This window comes from Labeo rohita, chromosome 18 (genome assembly GCF_022985175.1).
Source record: "Labeo rohita strain BAU-BD-2019 chromosome 18, IGBB_LRoh.1.0, whole genome shotgun sequence".
In the NCBI taxonomy this organism is placed as follows: Eukaryota; Metazoa; Chordata; class Actinopteri; order Cypriniformes; family Cyprinidae; genus Labeo; species Labeo rohita.
Genome location: NC_066886.1, coordinates 13,553,113 through 13,571,051, shown reverse-complemented (window position 1 = coordinate 13,571,051; position 17,939 = coordinate 13,553,113). Strand labels below are relative to the sequence as shown.

Genomic DNA, 17,939 nt, shown 5'->3' with positions numbered 1-17,939 from the left:
CTAAAAGAAGGAAGTCATATACACCTATGATGCCTGGAGGGTGAGTAAATAATGTGCTAATTTGAATTTTTTGGGTGAACTAACCCTTTAACTTCATGTACTAAAATAATTCAAACTAAAACTGAAATGAATAAAAACTATAACATTTATATAAAAAATGACTTAAAATTAGAAAAACATTCAACAAAATAACTAAATGAAAATGGAAAATATAAAAATAAAAACTGGACTTCAGCTTAGATATGGAGCAGACCATATCAGAGTTATTTTAGTATATATTATTTATTATTATATATTATAAATTATATTTTTACAATTACATACTATTACCGTTTTTATTAATATTTTGAAAGAGCTTTTATTTTTATACTTAATTTTCATTTTAATTTCAGTTCATTTTTTAGTAGTTTTCTTCATTGTAAATATTACTATTTAGGTAAATTTCATTTTATATCAGTTTTAGTTTTCATTTATTTCTAGTTAGCAATGTTAGAGCTTCCTTAGTGCTTAAACTAAATGAAAAGTAGAAATGATGCCTTGGCAACAAATAAATTTATGTTTTTATCTAATATTTGTATTTTATTTTATTTCAGCTTTCAGTTTCTTAGTCTTAGTTTAATAGACTAATTCAGACTTTGCAAACAGTGATGACGTTTTTGTGGGCGTGGCCAATCTGGTGGCAGAAAATGACAGTTCTCAAGTAGCAGTCTATGGAAGCCATGGAATAAAAGAATAAAAAAGGTAAATTTGAGTTTATATTTCAAAATTCTGACTTTATTTTCACAATTCTGATATTATATCTTACAATTCTGATAAGAAAAATAAATTTGTCAAACTCGTAATGTTGAGTTAAATTAAGGTAAAAAAGTCTGAAATCCGAGGTATAAACGTGCTTTGCGAGGAAAAAAAGTCAGAATTGTGAGATAAAATATAGGTAAATATAAAATGTTATAGGTTTAAATAGTATTTCATGCTGTAACTGTAGGGCTAAAATATTTTCCCTATGAACTGCATATGGGAATATTATGTAGACCTATTGTTTAAATCAAATTTATACTTTAAAAGTAGAGTAATCACAGAAGGTTTCATCCATTAGTCTGTCCGTTTAAACATCTGCGTTTAGCTTCAAATGGCGTCTTTGATGACAGTATTCTATAAAAATCATACAAATAGGCACAACAACACATTTTATCTCTTTTTCTGTGGATTTTACCCATTTTCTCTCCACTTGTTACCAGTGTTTTTCTGCCACCACAATGCGTGAGCAGCTGCAAGTGACATAACTGCGACGTCTACTCCAAATTGGTCTACTGAGTTCAGTTTTAGTTCTAGTTGTAGCAAACAGAGTTTTAGTTAAACCTGGATCAAACAGCACAAAAGTTAATGTCATTTAACACAAAGCACTCTGGGTGGGAGCACATGGATGTTATACTAAATTAACTAAAATTTAATCCGACTAAAGGGCTCATAGATTCTCTTTGTTTTTGCATAAGACAAAGCTGCTCATCCACACAAACAAGTAAAGCATGATGAAATATCAAAGAGAACCAAGCAATATGCATCTATTGATCCAAATAGGAGACAACATGTGTTGCTGTTCTTTGTAGCAATAGCTTCAGCGTCGGCCCCTGGATTCAGACATGTGGTGCCCAAAAATGTCCACTATTAATGAGGCTATGCAGGACTGCACAAACCATTAATCTAAAGTAAAACCAATCCACATTCTCATCAACAAAGCCTTATATTTAGCAGTACGCTACACTTTCCAGTGGAACATCTACAAGATTAATAGCAGGAATATTCATGACTGAAAACAAACCTGAGACATTATTTACCCATCATGCCCTTTTTACAAAATTTTAATGATTCATAAGATCTAGAGCGGGGAAGCCTTGATGCTTGCATGCTGTGCAGGAGGCTGCTGTCAGCATGTTTATTTTCAGTGAGCACACACATAAACACTCATTTACTGCCAGTGAGAACCCGCAAATCTAGAGCAGAGAGGGGGAAAGTACTAGAGAGGAGAGAAGCTTGTATTTATTCATTCAAACCCACGAATTAGCGGTTTCAGTGAAATCTAAGCGCGATAATTGGTTACTGTATACATACTCTCACTCCAACTTTCTGCTTCCTCTTGAAACACCAGAGGAATGTACGATTTGTGAACAAATGGCTCTTATGAATTCCTTTTATTGAGTCAGTAAAAAAGATTTACAACCTTAAAATCGTTCACTCGTGAGTCAGTTTTAACAGACCACAGGCTGTAATACAGTGGACGATTTTTATCTAAACAGATTTTAAAACACTAGGCATCATACAGTATACTTTCTGACTCTGTAAATGGTTACAGAAAACACTGGGTGTCATACACTACACGACTGAGGATCACACACTATAAGACTTTGAAGACATTCCAAACACAACAAACTCAAATATGTGACCCTGGACCACAAAACCAGTCATAAGGGTCAATTTTTCCAAACTTAGATTTAAACATCACCTGAAAGCTGAATAAACAAGCTTTCCATTGATGTATGGTTTGCTATGATAGAACAATATTTGGCCAAGATAAAACTATTTGAAAATCTGGAATCTGAAGGTGCAAAAAAATTTACATTTTGAGAAAATCACCTTTAAAGTTAAAAATAAAATTCTTAATGCATATTACTAATCAAAAAGTAAGTTTTGATATATTTACAGTAGGAATTTTAGAAAATATCTTTGTGGAACATGATCTTTACGTAATATCCTAATGATTTTTGGCATAAAACAAAAATCAATAATTTTGACCCATACTATGTATTTTTGACTATTACTACAAATAAACCCCAGCGACTTAAGACTGGTTTTGTGGTCCAGGGTCACATATTTGCTTTATAGCTAGAAGATACAAATGAAAACAATGTCTTCCAAAATAGCAAACATGTTTGATGTTCTCTGAATGGATGGAATAATAGTCATAAATCATACAAATGTAATTTTTATTGTAAAAAAAATATATATAGAAGCCAGTTTCCACCACTAAATAAAAGAAAGAAATTGTGATTTTTTTATCTCACAATTTGGGAATTATCTTGGAATTCTCAGAATTTTGAGATATAAACTCACAACTGTGAGTTATAAAGTCAGAATTGTGAGACAATTCTAAGAACATATCAGTATTTTTCCCCTCAAAATTGGACTTTATAACTCACAATTGCGAGTTTATACTGTATCTCACAATTCTGAGAAAAAATTCAGAATTACGAGATACAAACTTGCATTTGTGCAATTCTGACTTTATTCTAGAAATAAAGTTGCAATTCTGAGAAATAAAGTCAGAATTGTGAGTTCCCCTTCAGTACTCTATGACGTTACGTCATAACTGATGTATTTGGGGTCTCACTTAGGAGCCCAATCACCTCTGAGCTAAATGGAAAAGGCCAATGAAAATTGGCAAGTGGAATTTGCATGCCAAGCCATTCCCCTGTACATTTGTAAGATGGCAGCGTGCATTCACTCATTCAGATTTCTGCTTCAGAGCCTCACCCTGAGAGCACGAAAGTATTCTTCATCGTTGGACTCTCTTCAAGCTGTGTAGCTGGCTCCACAGAGCTGCGTAAACACGCTGAGGCGGCGTTCGTGGATGGTTCATGCGTTCATTGCGAACACATGACCATGGCTACGCTTAGGTCCCGCCTCTCGTTCGTGATGAGGCTGCCCTCGTCTTCTACCCAGCCCAGTTCGATGGGCCATAAAAGCTCCTCGGCTGCGCCAGTTAAAAGAAAGGGTGACCTGAGGATTACCGTTTGGAATGATCCGTCGGGTCAGCCCCCACGGAAGTCCGACGCCTCCACTCGTAGTCCCGTGGAGTTGCCGAAAGATGGCGCCGGCTCATCCTGTGGCGAGCCCAGTGTCTCCTTTGGCGCTCCGGAAGAGGACAGGACGTCAATCGCAGCATCAAAGGAGGGGCTTCCACAAGATGATGCTGACGATTCTGCTGAGCAGCCCCCACTGCGGCGGCTGCTCAGGCGGAGTCTGAGGCAGCGTCCCCTGGGCAGCCAGGAATATCGAGTTGGAGGTGCCTAAAGCGCCTTCTCCCGAGGGTTTGAGGCTTGACAATTGGTTTCTAGGTGCTGGTAGCGACGTTCCACCTCGCTCCACCCCAGTGCCTTTCTTTCCAGAGGTTCGTGAGCAGCTTACTAAGATGTGGCGGGCTCTGTATAACGCTCGTTCACCTCGTTCAAGTTCCTCCCTTCTCACCACCCTGGATGGTGGGGTAGCCAGGGGGTACATTGACGTTCCCCAGGTGGAGCGTGCAGTGCACTTGTGCCTGCAAAATGCCGCCACTTGTAGGAATCGTCCACGCCTCCCATCCAAGGCCTCTCGCTGCCAAGGCTTACAGTGCTGCGACTTGCATGCTATGGCCATCCTACAAGTTCATCGGGCCAAGGCAGTAAGACAACTGCACCAGGGTGTTTCTGATCCGAGGTTGATTCAGGAACTGCGCACGGTGACCGACTTCGCTCTCCGGGCGCAGCGCGGCCCCTTAGTCAGGTGATATCCACAATGGTGGTCCAGGAGTGCCATCTCTGGCTGAACCTGGCGCAGATGAGTGTTGCCAACAAACTACGCTTTCTCGACGCAACAATCTCCCAGGCTGGCCTCCACCTTCGAGGATTTGCCCAGCAGTTCTCGGTGGTACAGAAACAGACAGAGGCAATCAAACACATCTTGCCCCGTCATGAGTCCACCAAGCCGAACGTCGCAGAGGGCGCCCCCCTGTCCGCTGCTCAGGGCCTTGTTAAGAACACCTGCAAGACTGCGAAGTGGCCCTGACACGGACTACCCAGAGATGGAGGAGATTGCTCTTTAGGGGACCCGGACATCTGTGCCCCCTCCCCCGGGGAAGTGTGACCTCCGAGCTGGTGGTACCCCCTAGACGTTATGTCCTCTTGCCACAATCCTGGACTGCGCTGGGGCACCGGGTTTCAAATCTGAATGAGTGGATCCATACAGCCATCTTATATACCCGTATGTACGGGGGAGAGGCTTGGCATGCAAATTCCACTCGCCAATTTTCATTGCACTCGCCTTTTCCATTTAGCTCAGAGGTGACTGAGCTTTCTCCCTTGAAATTTGGACTTTATAACTCACAATTACGAGTTTATATCAAGCAATTCTGAGAAAAAAAGTCAATTGCGAGATACAAACTAATTTATTTTAAACTAATTTCTCTAAGTCAGAACTCATCTGTGAGATAAAAAGTAAAAATAACATGCATATCTATCTATCTATTTATCTATATATATATATATATATATATATAGTTGAAAGATTCAATTGACAAATTTCAAGTTTAATTCAATGTTACTTGCTGTTTCTTCTTGTTTGTGAAATTTACTTGCAATTTGTCAGTGAAAGTGTTTTTTTTTTTCAGTGTAGGCCTACTTAAATAAGCATAGCCTATATTATGGCTGGGCGATTTTTCAGATTTTATCGATTAATTTGAATGTAATGCTTTGCCACAATTTTATTAAAAAAAAACAAAAAACAACAACAATGAAAAACCAGCACAATCGAATTAAAAAACTGTGAAGAACCACTACTGTATGTCTGATATTTCATGTATGCATCATGGTGACAGGCCGAACACTGCTGTTCATTGTTTTTACAGAACATTTATAGTTAATAATAGTCTACAGGTGTTATACCTTCAGTCATTTTGAATTTGAATTACCTTGAATTTTGAGATTTTTTAAAGCATTAAAAGCCTTGTATTATTTCTGAACATATAATATGTATAAGACAAGTTTGTACAAGATGTAGTTGTAGTTCATGCATCTTTACTGCAAAGTGATTTGTTTAACATTTACATCACGTTGACAACTTCATGTGTGGTGCACTTGGAACAGACTTTTCTTTAACTAGATGGTTAATAAAGAAAAAATTACTTAAATCATGTTGTAGTTAAATTTCCAAGTTGACAAGTTGACTCATTTTTTGTCTGTGGCCCTTTTTCTCTCTCTGGCCCTGTGAGATCTTTTTGAAGTAAAAAATGCTGCACAGAGAAACAGTACAGAATTTAAAGCAGCTGAAGGAACCAATTAAATTTCCATTATGTGTACCCATGCCGCTTTTTCTCTCCCTTAAACTGCATGATATATTTAGGAGGGCGAACTGCAGATGCAGATAAGGCGATGGGTCATGCAGGTCTCTGCCAGGCTGCTCTCATGTCAACAGCCCTTGCAGATTTATGGTCACAGACCAGGTAATCAAAAAGCAGGAGGCTGAGCCTGCCAGACCAAGCTTGCATAAAAGCTCTTAGGCCAAAAGAGCATGTCATTTCCTCTATACAACAGACACTAATGATTCTCTCTGCCTGCTTCACACGAATGATGTAACCACTCACTTCTGCAATAAGAGACATGCGGCAGGGTGGCATGACACTCCGTGTTGTTTGTGCTCAGTGTGATGTTTTACTCTCAAATTGATCCATAAACAATGATTTCAAAGGAAGTTCATTTACAAATTTCAATTGTCATTATTTACTTACCATATTGTTTCAAAGTTCAGAAGGTGATGAATGTAATGCATCAGTCATATGAAGCACTTTTATTTATATTATTACTATATTTTTTTGTTTACACTAGATTTTTTAATGTTAATCTATTTTAATATATTTAAAATATAATTTACTCCTGTGATGACGAAGCTAAATTTCAGCAACAATTACTTCAGTCTTCAGTGTCACATGATCCTTCAAAAATCATTCAAATATGCTGATTTTGTGCTTAATTATTATAAATTATTATTGGTTCTTAAATATTAATTAAGGTTCTTATTATTAACAATGCTGAAAACAGTTTGTTTGAGATAGAAATCCTTTGTAATATTGTAAATGTTTTTACTATGGAAGCCCATTTCCACCACTGAATAAAAAAAAAATAAAAAAGTAATTTCTAGTTTACATCTCCCAATTCTGACTTTTGTTCTTTTCTTTTGTTCTTTTTTTACATATCAGTCTTCATATCAGACTTGTAACTTGCAATTGCGAGTTTATATCTCTCAATTCTGAGAAAAAAGTCAGAATTGCATGAAAAAAGTCAGAATTGTGTGAAAAAAGTCAGAATTGCATGAAAAAAGTCAGAATTGTGTGAAAAAAGTCAGAATTGCATGAAAAAAGTCAGAATTGTGTGAAAAAAGTCAGAATTGCGAGATATAAAGTCGCAATTGTGAGAAAAAAATCAGAATTGTGAGATAAAAAGTCGCAATAACCATTTTTTATTTAGTGGCAGAAACGGGTTCCATACTTTACTGTCACGTTCCATAAATCCTTAATAAATAAAAGTATTCATTTATTTTTCTTCCCTAAATTCCTTTTTTTCCTAAATCTTACTTTGAATATTATTGTATCATGTTTCCACAAAATTTTTAACAACACAACTTTTTTTTAAATATTGCTAAAAATAAAAATCAGCACATTAAAATTATTTTGAAAAGAGCATATGACGCTGAAGACTGGATTTATGGTTGATGAAAATTCTGCTTTGAATAACAGGAATAAATTACATTAAAAAAAATGTAATAAAAAAAATGTTTTTAATTGTAATAATATTTTACAATATTACTGTTTTTAATTAAATGCAGCCTTGATCAGCATATTCAAAAACATTTAAAAAACATTGCTAATAATAAAAAACAGAACATTAAAATGATTTCGAAAAGATTATATGACACTAAAGACTGGATTAATGGTTGATAAAATTCTGCTTTGAACAACAGTAAAAAGTACATTTTTTAAAAACTGAAATAAAAAACAGTTGTTTTTAATTATAATAATATTTACAATATTACTGTGTTTTTAATTAAATGCAACCTTGATCAGCATATTCAAAAACATTAAAAAAAAAAAACATTGCTAATAATAAAAATCAGTACATTAAAATGCTTTCAAAAAGATCTTATGACGCTGAAGACTGGATTAATGGTTGATTAAAATTCTGCTTTGAATAACAGGAATAAACTACATTTTTTTAAAACACTGAAATAAAAAACAGTTGTTTTTAATTGTGGTAATATTTTACAATATTACTGTGTTTTTAATTAAATGCAGCCTTGATCAGCATATTCAGAAACATTCAAAAATATGAATTATTCCAACCAGTAGTTTATTTTAAATTATATTATATTATATTAAATTATATATTACATTACATTACATTATATTATATTATATTATATTATATTATATTACATATTGGAGTTGCCTGATGTTAGGACTTGTGGTTACATTAAACTGTCAGAAACTGAAAAATTTTCATTTTGTGTTCCATGTTAAAAATAAAGTGTTATAGGTTTAAAATTACATTAGGGAGAGTAAATGATGACCAAATATTCTTTATGCAGAGAACTGTCTCTTTTATGCACGCAGCCCTATTCGAAAAAGGATAATAATGTTTCACTTCTAGGAGTTTAGCTCTAAACGCTAGAGGCAAATTAGCCTGCTGTGCTCTGTTTCTTGTTAGACAGTTGTGTGATTGAAAACCAAAGAGTTGCAAAACATGGCACCCATCTCCTGTGGTCCCGACTCTTGTTTTCTCTTTCTCCCCCACCCTCTCGCTTTCTCTCTCTCTCATTAAAACTGTCACAAAGCTGCTCCCCTGGGAGTGGTTTAAAAATAACACAAATTGCGTTAGCACCACATCAAATAGCCACTACTCCTTTTCACAAGGTTTGTTGCAGGTTTTCTCTCTCTGCTATTCGTATCAACTCTTTTTTAAACCCAGGTACAAGAACTAGTTTCACATAGAGGAGTTTTCCTTTTGAAAAAGGTTTTATATATGTATATTTCATCTCAATCTTGTGTCGATGATGATCATTCAGAAAACTACATTACAATCCAATTGGATGAAATGCACTGTAAAGTAATATGCATCTTCTCATATATGAATTTGAGCATAGCAAAATTTGTAATGGAGCTTTTCTTCATAATCATAATTGTTCTGCGGACACAGGGTATGAATATGTATAAAGAGGGTAATTTGCATAATGACACTAATCTAAAATCAATTAGCAAATACATCTGAATTTTTTGATGCAATTTAATTAGCATTACAATATAGGAAAAATAATTTCAGAACATCCGGCAAACGCAAATCACTAGTTTTCTTAGCAGATGATGCTTTACTAATATAATACCATGCATAAATAATACTGGTCAGGCATCTGAGAACAAAAAGAACGAAACTTTTAATAAGCCCCGCAAATGGGAATTATTTAAAAGATTACGCACGAGGCAGCACATTTGCATTGTCTTTCCTGGAATGTTTCTTCACGTTCTGTCTTTTCAGCTGTCAGAATTGTGCGAGGACAGATGGTCAAGCTCTTCAGCGTTGTGTAAAGCTTGTGTAAATAGCTGTATTTATTTTATGAAATGATGTACACTACCATCCAAAAGTTTGGGGTCAGTCCGTTTTTTTCTTTCTTTTGAAAGAAAACAATAAAACCACATTAATGTGATGAAAAAGACATTTATAATGTTACAAAAGACATCTATTTCAAACAGATGCTTTCAGATAAACATTGATTATGATAAGAAATATTTATTGAGCACCAAATCGGCATATTATGCTAAATTTACACCAAACAGGTGGCACAGAAGTGTTTCTGAAGTGTCATTTAGGCATCTCCACAGAGGCTGTTTAATGCTCCTCAGAGGTGGCATAAATGCATTATGCCCTATTATGCCCATTTTACAAGATTTAATATAAGTCTCAGCTGTCCCCAGAATGTGTCTGTGAAGTTTCAGCTCAAAATACCCCACAGATCATTTATTATATCAAATGCCTATTTTGGAAGCAAAAACACATTGTTTTCATGCATGTCACTTTAAATGCAAATTAGCTGCTGCTCCCCACCCCTATTTCCAGAATAGGGCTGTGCCTTTATAGCTTGTACCTTGGATATTTTGCTAAAAACATCTGTTTGGTTTTGATTATCATGTCTATCGCACTGAAATCATGCATTTTAAAGCCATATCAGTTTAAACTTCTGAGCACACACATTCAAAGCAAACGCACAAAAAGCGGCTGTCACACAGCATGTGAGTGCTAAACTGAGTTCTCTTTCATGTCTTATTGCACTTAAACTGTCAAATACACAAGTTTATATTAACAACACGTGAGTTATAAAAACAGTTGGTTATGTTTGTGAAGGTAAACTGCTGGGAAAGAAATTGCATGTTTGTGTTAGATCTGTGTGGTGGCAGCGTAATATACAATAAATGAATCAATAAATTATCAAAATAAGCTTATCAAAACAAAGTTAATGTGTTGTCCTGTTCACGTTTTCTTGGTTGGTAGATGCACCGGGGACCCGATAGTAGCACTTAAACATGGAAATAGTCAGATTTTCATTATATGCCCCCTTTAAATTGGCTGAGTAAAGATTAGGGCTGGCAAACGATTAATCATGATTAATCGCATACAAAATAAAAGTTTGCCTAATATATGTGTGTGTACTGTGTGTAATTATTATATATATATAAATACAAGCACATTCATGTACATATTTAAGAAATATTTACAAGTATATTTATTATAATTTTTATAGAATTTATATATAAATGAAAATATTTTGCACATATATTAGGCAAACTCAAACTTTTATTTTGTATGTGATTAATCGCGATTAATCGTTTGCCAGACCTAGTAAAGATGGCTTTAAAATGATTTCTGAAGGATCGTGTGACACTAAAGACTGGCGTAATGGCTAGTAAAAATTCAGCGTTGAATCACAGGAATGAATTACATTTAAAAATATATTAAAATAGAAAACAGTTAGTTAAATTGTAAAAATGTTTTACAATATTACTGTTTTGGTGTACTTTTATTAAGTAAATGCAGCCTTGGTGAGCATAAGATACTTTTTTCAAAAACAATAAAGGGGTCATCGCATACCCATTTTCCACAAGTTGATATGATTCTTTAGGATCTTAATGAAAAGTCTATAATATACTTTGGTTAAAAATTCTCAATGGTAGTGTAAAACAACACCGTTTTCAGCTCTGCAAAAATCATCCCATTCTGGTCGAGGCTGCTTTAAATGCAAATGAGCTCTGCTCGCCCCGCCCCTCTCTTCTCTCTGTGGAGTGACGAGCATGTTTACTTTAGCCGCATTTAGCCGCATTTAACCGCGTTTAGCCGCGTTTAGCCGCATTTAGCCGCGTTTAGCCGCATTTAGCCGCGTTTAGCTGCCAAACTTGCTTACTGGCACATTGTTAGGAAAGGCGATCACAAAGATTCATAAAAAACCCTTATACTCACTTCTGCTGTGAGCAGCGAACATAGACGGATATATGCAGATCGGGAGGCGCATTCACTTCACAAACAAACGTAATCTTCTGCATCTTCAGCAGCTCAGATGTCGGGAGTAAATGACGACCACTATGTTCATTATTATATCCAGCAACACAACACCTTGATTGCTCAATTCTTGTCTAACTTACATCCCTGCTCAGGCATCAAAACAATGGAGGTCAGACTGTTACAGCTGATCTGAGGTAAAACGCTCATGTCAATCAACTATCGTGGGAGGGGCCTCTATGGGTGTGACGCCACAACGACAGGCATCTGAGAACGGCTTGATTTGAAAAAGGGGATATTATTTTTACAGATTAATTAAAAACCACTGCATGGATTTTTATCATTATAGTGTAGATGTGTACATACACTGCCAACACACATTAATGTTTAAACAACATGTAAAAGTGAACTTGCATCTGGAAGCATCAATGACCCCTTTAAAGAAATCTTACCGACCTCAAACTTTTGAGCACTAGTGTACACTGATGAAATTTAACATGAACTTCAAAACATGAACATGATTTCATGTTGAGAACAGAACAGATTCTAAGAAACACATTCACATTAATGACTTAACATGACATGATATAAATCAGATCACACTCACCATCCTTATCAGCTCTCCGGAAGATCTGAAATGATACACAGACACACAGAAATACAATATTATTATTCATTTTAATTCACATTATCATTCTAATTCATCAAAACATTCAAATAATTCATCCAAAAACCTCGCTTATCTATGTTTCTAGGACTCTCAGTATAATCACTTACACAGTAGTTGACAGTAACATTAGAAACCTGTTTGATTTCAGTACTGAACTTATCACTAATCAGCTGCCTAATCTTAAATGTACATTCAACAATTCTTATTAGACACTGGCTGCAGAAAAATAAAGTAGATGCTGGAAAAGATGGATAAAAGTAATTTAAAAGCATCTCTCTGTAGAGTTCAGTGTCAGTCAACCTACTCAGAAAAGCTATTAAAGGAGACGCTGGTTCTAAAGGCTGATTGCACTGCAATTGCATGATACCTTGGCCCTTAAAAGAGAAGGTTACTTCCAGAATAAAAATTTCCTGATCATTTACTCACCCTCATGTGATCCAAGACATCCATGCCTTTCTGTCTTCAGTCAAAAAGAAATTAAGGTTTTGAGGAAAACATTCCAGGATTTTTCTACATACTTCAACGACCTTCATTGGGTTTAAGGCTCAAATTGCAGTTTCAGTGCAGCTTCAAAGGGCTCTACACAATCCCAGTCAAGGAATAAGTGTCTTGTCTAGTAAAACAATCTGTCATTTTCTAAAAAAAATTGACAAATTTATGTACATTTTAAGCAAAAATGCTTATCTTGCGTGACCTTTCCAACATGACTACATGATGCATGAATTTGAGCTAGTGTAAGATGAGCATTTGTGGTTAAAAAGTATATACATTTTTATTTTTTTTAGAAAATGACAGATAGCTTCGGTAGATAAGATCCTTCCTCGACTGGCATCGTGTAGAGCCCTTTGAAGCTGCAATTTGGATCTTCAACCCATTGGCCACCGTTGAAGTCCACTATATAGAATGTGTTCCTCAAAAACCTTAATTTCTTTTCGACTGAAGACAGAAAGACATGAACATCCTGGATGACAATGGGGTGAGTAAATTATCAGGAAATTTCTATTCTGGAAGTGAACTTATCCTTAACATGCACTCAGAAAACCACCAACACATTATAACCTAAGTTCCTTTTTTTAATCAAGACTAAGCAAGTCTGTACTGTCGATGTGTTTGGTTGAACCTGTGAGAGATTGACTGAGGTGCTTAAATCTGCAAGAGCAACCTGATCACACGGTCCAGTCAGATGTGAAATGGACCACTTAAGACTCTCTGGTAACACAGAAAATCACAGTCAATAGAATGTGCTGGGAAGCGTTACTCGCAACGGGCTAATTTACAGCAGTCGATCCATTCAGCCTTTCTCATTTTCTAAATAAATAAATACAGTGAAGCGTAAATTGTTGTCGTCAGATCTGGACGTCCATGTTATATGTACTGGCTGCACAAGCAAGAATAAAGGTGCATGTTTATGATTGGACATGCATGTTTTTGAGCATGTGCCGAACATCCGATAATTGAAACAAGTATTGACAGCGCACAATTTGATCTGCTTCAATAGAGTGATCACCTTCTGTTGACGGTCTAAATCACTTCTCAAATGGATGAGCCAGCTGCTTCATTCAATCCTGACAGCTAACAGCATTCCACCTGTCAGGATACTTCACCATCACAGAACAAATGCAAAAGCCACACAGAAGGGATAAATGGCCGTCAGGACAACCACTGAAACATCTTGCGAATGGGGTTTTTCATTCGTTTGAACTAGGCACATATTTCTCAACCATTAAAAGAGGAGAGTGAATGTGGGAACAGTGACATTAGCCATGTTCGATCAATACTGTAATGTATTTTACAAAGCGCTTAAGAAGCACTATTGGTATTTAAGCTTCCAAGGCATTTTATATCTTAAATCAAAAGTGTCTGGCATTAATCGGCAGTAGCTGTTTTTAACTGGTTGCTGGTCGTTTGGATTTTGTGGACTGTAAAGAAGTAAAACAAAATGCAAATAATAAAATTCTAACCATATAAACAGGCATACTGAAATAAATAAAAAGGACTGCAGCTTAACAACAAGGATTATGAGACTCTAATAAACTAATATATAAATTGGGGTTTACCTGCAATAAGGATTGTGTGGTGAGTAATTGGCTGGTCAGAATATGAATTTATTGCAGTTCTCGAGACATTTAGAAATTAAAAGTTTCCTGCTCAGCACAATTTACCTTTCAAAACTTTGGGGTCAGTAATATTTTATGTTTTTTTGTTTTTTTTTTAATCTTTTATGCTTACCAAGGCTTTATTAAAAATACAGCACAAATATTCTGCTTGGTTAACAAGATTCACTTCTACCTTATATTTAGAAAGAACTAGATAAAATATATCCGAAAACTCAGCCACATTTGACCAAACGTGGGAACTTGTTTTCAGTTATGAATTTTTATATGATTATTTTTTATTATATGTTTTAGTGTGTATTGAGTTGTTTTGTATTGTTAGTGGTTTTGAAAACCATGAAAATCTGAAAAAAAAAAAAAAAAAAATATTGTAAAATATTATTTTAATTTAAAATAACTTTTCTTTTTTAATATGTTTTAAAATATAAGTTTTTCCTGTGATGAAAAAACTGAATTTTGAAGGACATTACTCCAGCCTTCATTTCGATATGCTGATTTGCTGCTCAAGGAACATTTATTATTTTTGTAGAATATTACTGACTCCAAAATTTTGAATATTAGTGTCATGTTAATAACTTTTAGACCTATTTTGAGCATAATGTTAGGATTATTAAGTGCAAAGTAGTATTAATAAAGGAGAATATTATATTATAAAGTAACATTTTTGTTTATTGTCACTGTGTCAGTAGTGTTAAACAGTGTTAACTCACAAATCTGACTTTTTTCTCAGAATTATGTGATATAAACTTGCAGGTGTCCATTACAAAGTCAGAATTTCGAGAAACTCACAAATCAGACTCACAAACTCACAATTCTGAGAAAATATCAGTCTTTATTCCCCAAATTAGACTTTATAACTTGCAATTGTGAGTTTATATCTCACAATTCTGAGAAAAAAAAGAATTATGGAAAAAAAAGTCTGAATTATGTTTATATCTCACAGTTCTGACTTTATAACTTCGATTAAGATTTTATGACTCGCACTTGTGAGTTTATACCTCACAATTCTGAGAGAAAAAGTCAGAATTGCAAGTTTATATCTTGCAACTCTGAGAAAAAGTCATACTTTCAGACAAAGTCACAATAACCTTTTTTAAATATTTTTTATTCAGTAGCGGAAACGGGTTTCCATAGAGAACCACTATACGACAGGATCCTGCTTTGTTATTACTAAACCGGATCATAGTAATAGTAGCAGATGATGCCAAATAGTCCAGAAAGTAAGAAGAAAAGTAGCTCATGTTGAAAAAAAAAAAAGTAAAAACACGAACAGAACCACCATTAGCTGGGAGTTGCATCACACTTCCTTGATTGTGATTGTCTGCTTGAAGTGTTCGAAAATAAAGGGAATGCACTAAAGGTATGAGGTTGTTAAATACCATTTGTATGGTCTGACAATATGAAGTCACTTAATGTAGGTGACCCAGTTTGTTTGCACCTCAGAAGATATATCTCTGTAACAGGAAAGGGGGACAGCTAAGATCTGAAGTGCTAATGTGAACTACAAAGCTACAAGTTGAGAAAGAGAGAGAGAATTTAAATAATTAGTACAGGTAAAGTACATATCGTGCCGCTGTTAATGGTTAATGTTTGAATACGAAAAAAGAAAAATACATTGCTATGGAAGCCCATTTCCACCACTGAATAAAAAAAAAGGTTATTGTGACTTTTTATCTTACAATGCTGACTTTTTTTCTCCCAAATTGCAAGATAAAAACAATTCTGACTTTTTTTCGCAAATGTGGGTTTATATCTCGCAATTCTAACTTTTTTCCTCGCAAATGTTTGTATCTCACAATTCTGACCTTTTTCTTACAAATGTGAGTTTATATCGTGCAATTCTAACTTTTTTCCTCACAAATGTTTGTATCTCACAATTCTGACTTGTTTTCTCACAAATGTGACTTTGTATCTCACAATTCTGACATTTTCCTCGCAATTACACATTTGTATCTTACAATTCTGACTTTTTTCTCACAAATTTGAGTTTGTATCTCACAATTCTTAATTTTTCCTCAATTGTGAGTTTACATCTCACAACTCTGACCTTTTTTCTCACAAATTTTAGTTTGTATGTCACAATTCTGACTTTTTCCTTGCAGTTGCACGTTTGTATCTTATAATTCTGACTTTTTTTTTCTTGCAAATGTGAGTTCGTATATCTCACAATTCTGACTTTTTTCTCACAAATTTGAGTTTATATCTCGCAATTCTGACTTTTTTCTCGCAATTATGAGTTTATACCTCAAAATTCTTACTTTTTCCTCGCAATTGCACGTTTGGATCTCACAATTCTTACTTTTTTTCCTCGCAAATGTGAGTTTGTATCTCACAGTTCTGACTTTTTTTCTCACAAATTCGAGTTTGTATCTTGCAATTCTGAATTTTTCTTCATAATTTTGAGTTTATGTCTCACAATTCAGATTTTTTTCTCCAAATTTCGTGATATAAACTCATAATTGCGAGTCAAATTTTGAGGGAGAAAAACAGACTGATATATTCTCCGAATTGCAAATTTATATCTCACAATTCTGACTTAATACCTTACAACTGCATGTTATAAAGTCACAACTGAGAGATATAAACTCACATTTGCAAGAAAAAAAAAGTCAGAATTTCAACTTTATTTCTCAAAATTGTTTTTGTCTCACAGTTCTGACTTTATAACTTGCATTTGCGATGTTACATCATGCAATTCCGACTTCATTTTTTAGAATTGTGAGTTTATATCTCACAGTTCTGACTTTATAACTCACAATTACGAGTTTATATCACAATTCAGAGGAAAAAAGAACTGCAATTTTGTATCACGCAATTCTGAAAAAAGAAAAAGTCAGAAATGCGAGATGTAAACTTGCAATTGCAAAAAAAGTCAGAATTGTGAGATAAAAATTCACAATTTTTTTTTATTATTCAGTGTCAGAAACATGCTGCCATATATTGCAGAGAAACCAGGTACAAAACAAAGAACAGCTAGTGCGACTAAAACAAACCACTATCCAGAACAATAATCAACTCAAATCCTGCAATTGGACCAAATCCAGACATCACAGAAAAAATAAGGCTGTGTTTCAAGACAATGACGTTTGTTTCCAAATTTCCTCTTTGGCCCATAAAGGCAAAAAGACTCTTAATAACACAGAGTCTTTGTGCTGACAAAAGAAGATGGAACAAAGAACGAGAGAATGAGGTATTAGGCAAAGGGAGATAAAGAGTGGTTGAATGGACAGAGTGTGACTTGATTAATAGGCACTAATATGTGGACTCACATTTAGACTTGCCAAGTCAATTGGATTGATTCGCAATGCTCTGGCTCAAATCCAGTTCACTGAGCAAATGCCAAATATATTTGTATTTTGAAGTTCAACTCGATAGTGCAATAAAGTCTTTAGTAAATGTCATGCACGGTGACCATTTGATCATCCTTATACTCTCGCACATCCAGCATCCTCACTTTACTCCTCAACTAGAGCGCTACTGTAATTTAGTGCACAGCGTTCAACCCCAGTGGAAAAGAAACGTTCAAAAAACACTAAATTCACTTAATTACTCCCTTAAGCCAGATGAGGTCTGGGACCTGAGACGTGATGATGTAAGAATGAAATATTGTGAACTGCAAAGCACACTTAGCTGCTTTTACGACAGCTTGTTAGTGCTCCGCTTTCACTGTCAGGTTTGGGGAAGCCGTGCTGAGAGAATTCAACACACCCTGAATCCGTAACTCGTCTAGCCACAATTGCATGCTGGATGGCACTTCGTGGCTCTGTTGTTTACCAGTGCAGTTTTAAGGCTCGGCTGATGGCTGATCCT

The 17,939-nt window shown here is 35.2% G+C and overlaps 1 protein-coding gene across 2 annotated transcripts in view; it reads right to left on the bottom strand.

Annotated features, from left to right (window-relative positions):
* Positions 1–17,939, bottom strand: part of necab2 (N-terminal EF-hand calcium binding protein 2) — a 111,907-nt gene that overhangs the window by 91,944 nt on the left and 2,024 nt on the right. For both annotated transcript variants that reach the window (XM_051135610.1, XM_051135609.1), the window contains exon 2: positions 11,953–11,977. In XM_051135610.1, coding sequence (XP_050991567.1) covers positions 11,953–11,977 — 25 coding nt within the window. The remainder of the gene's footprint in view (positions 1–11,952; positions 11,978–17,939) is intronic.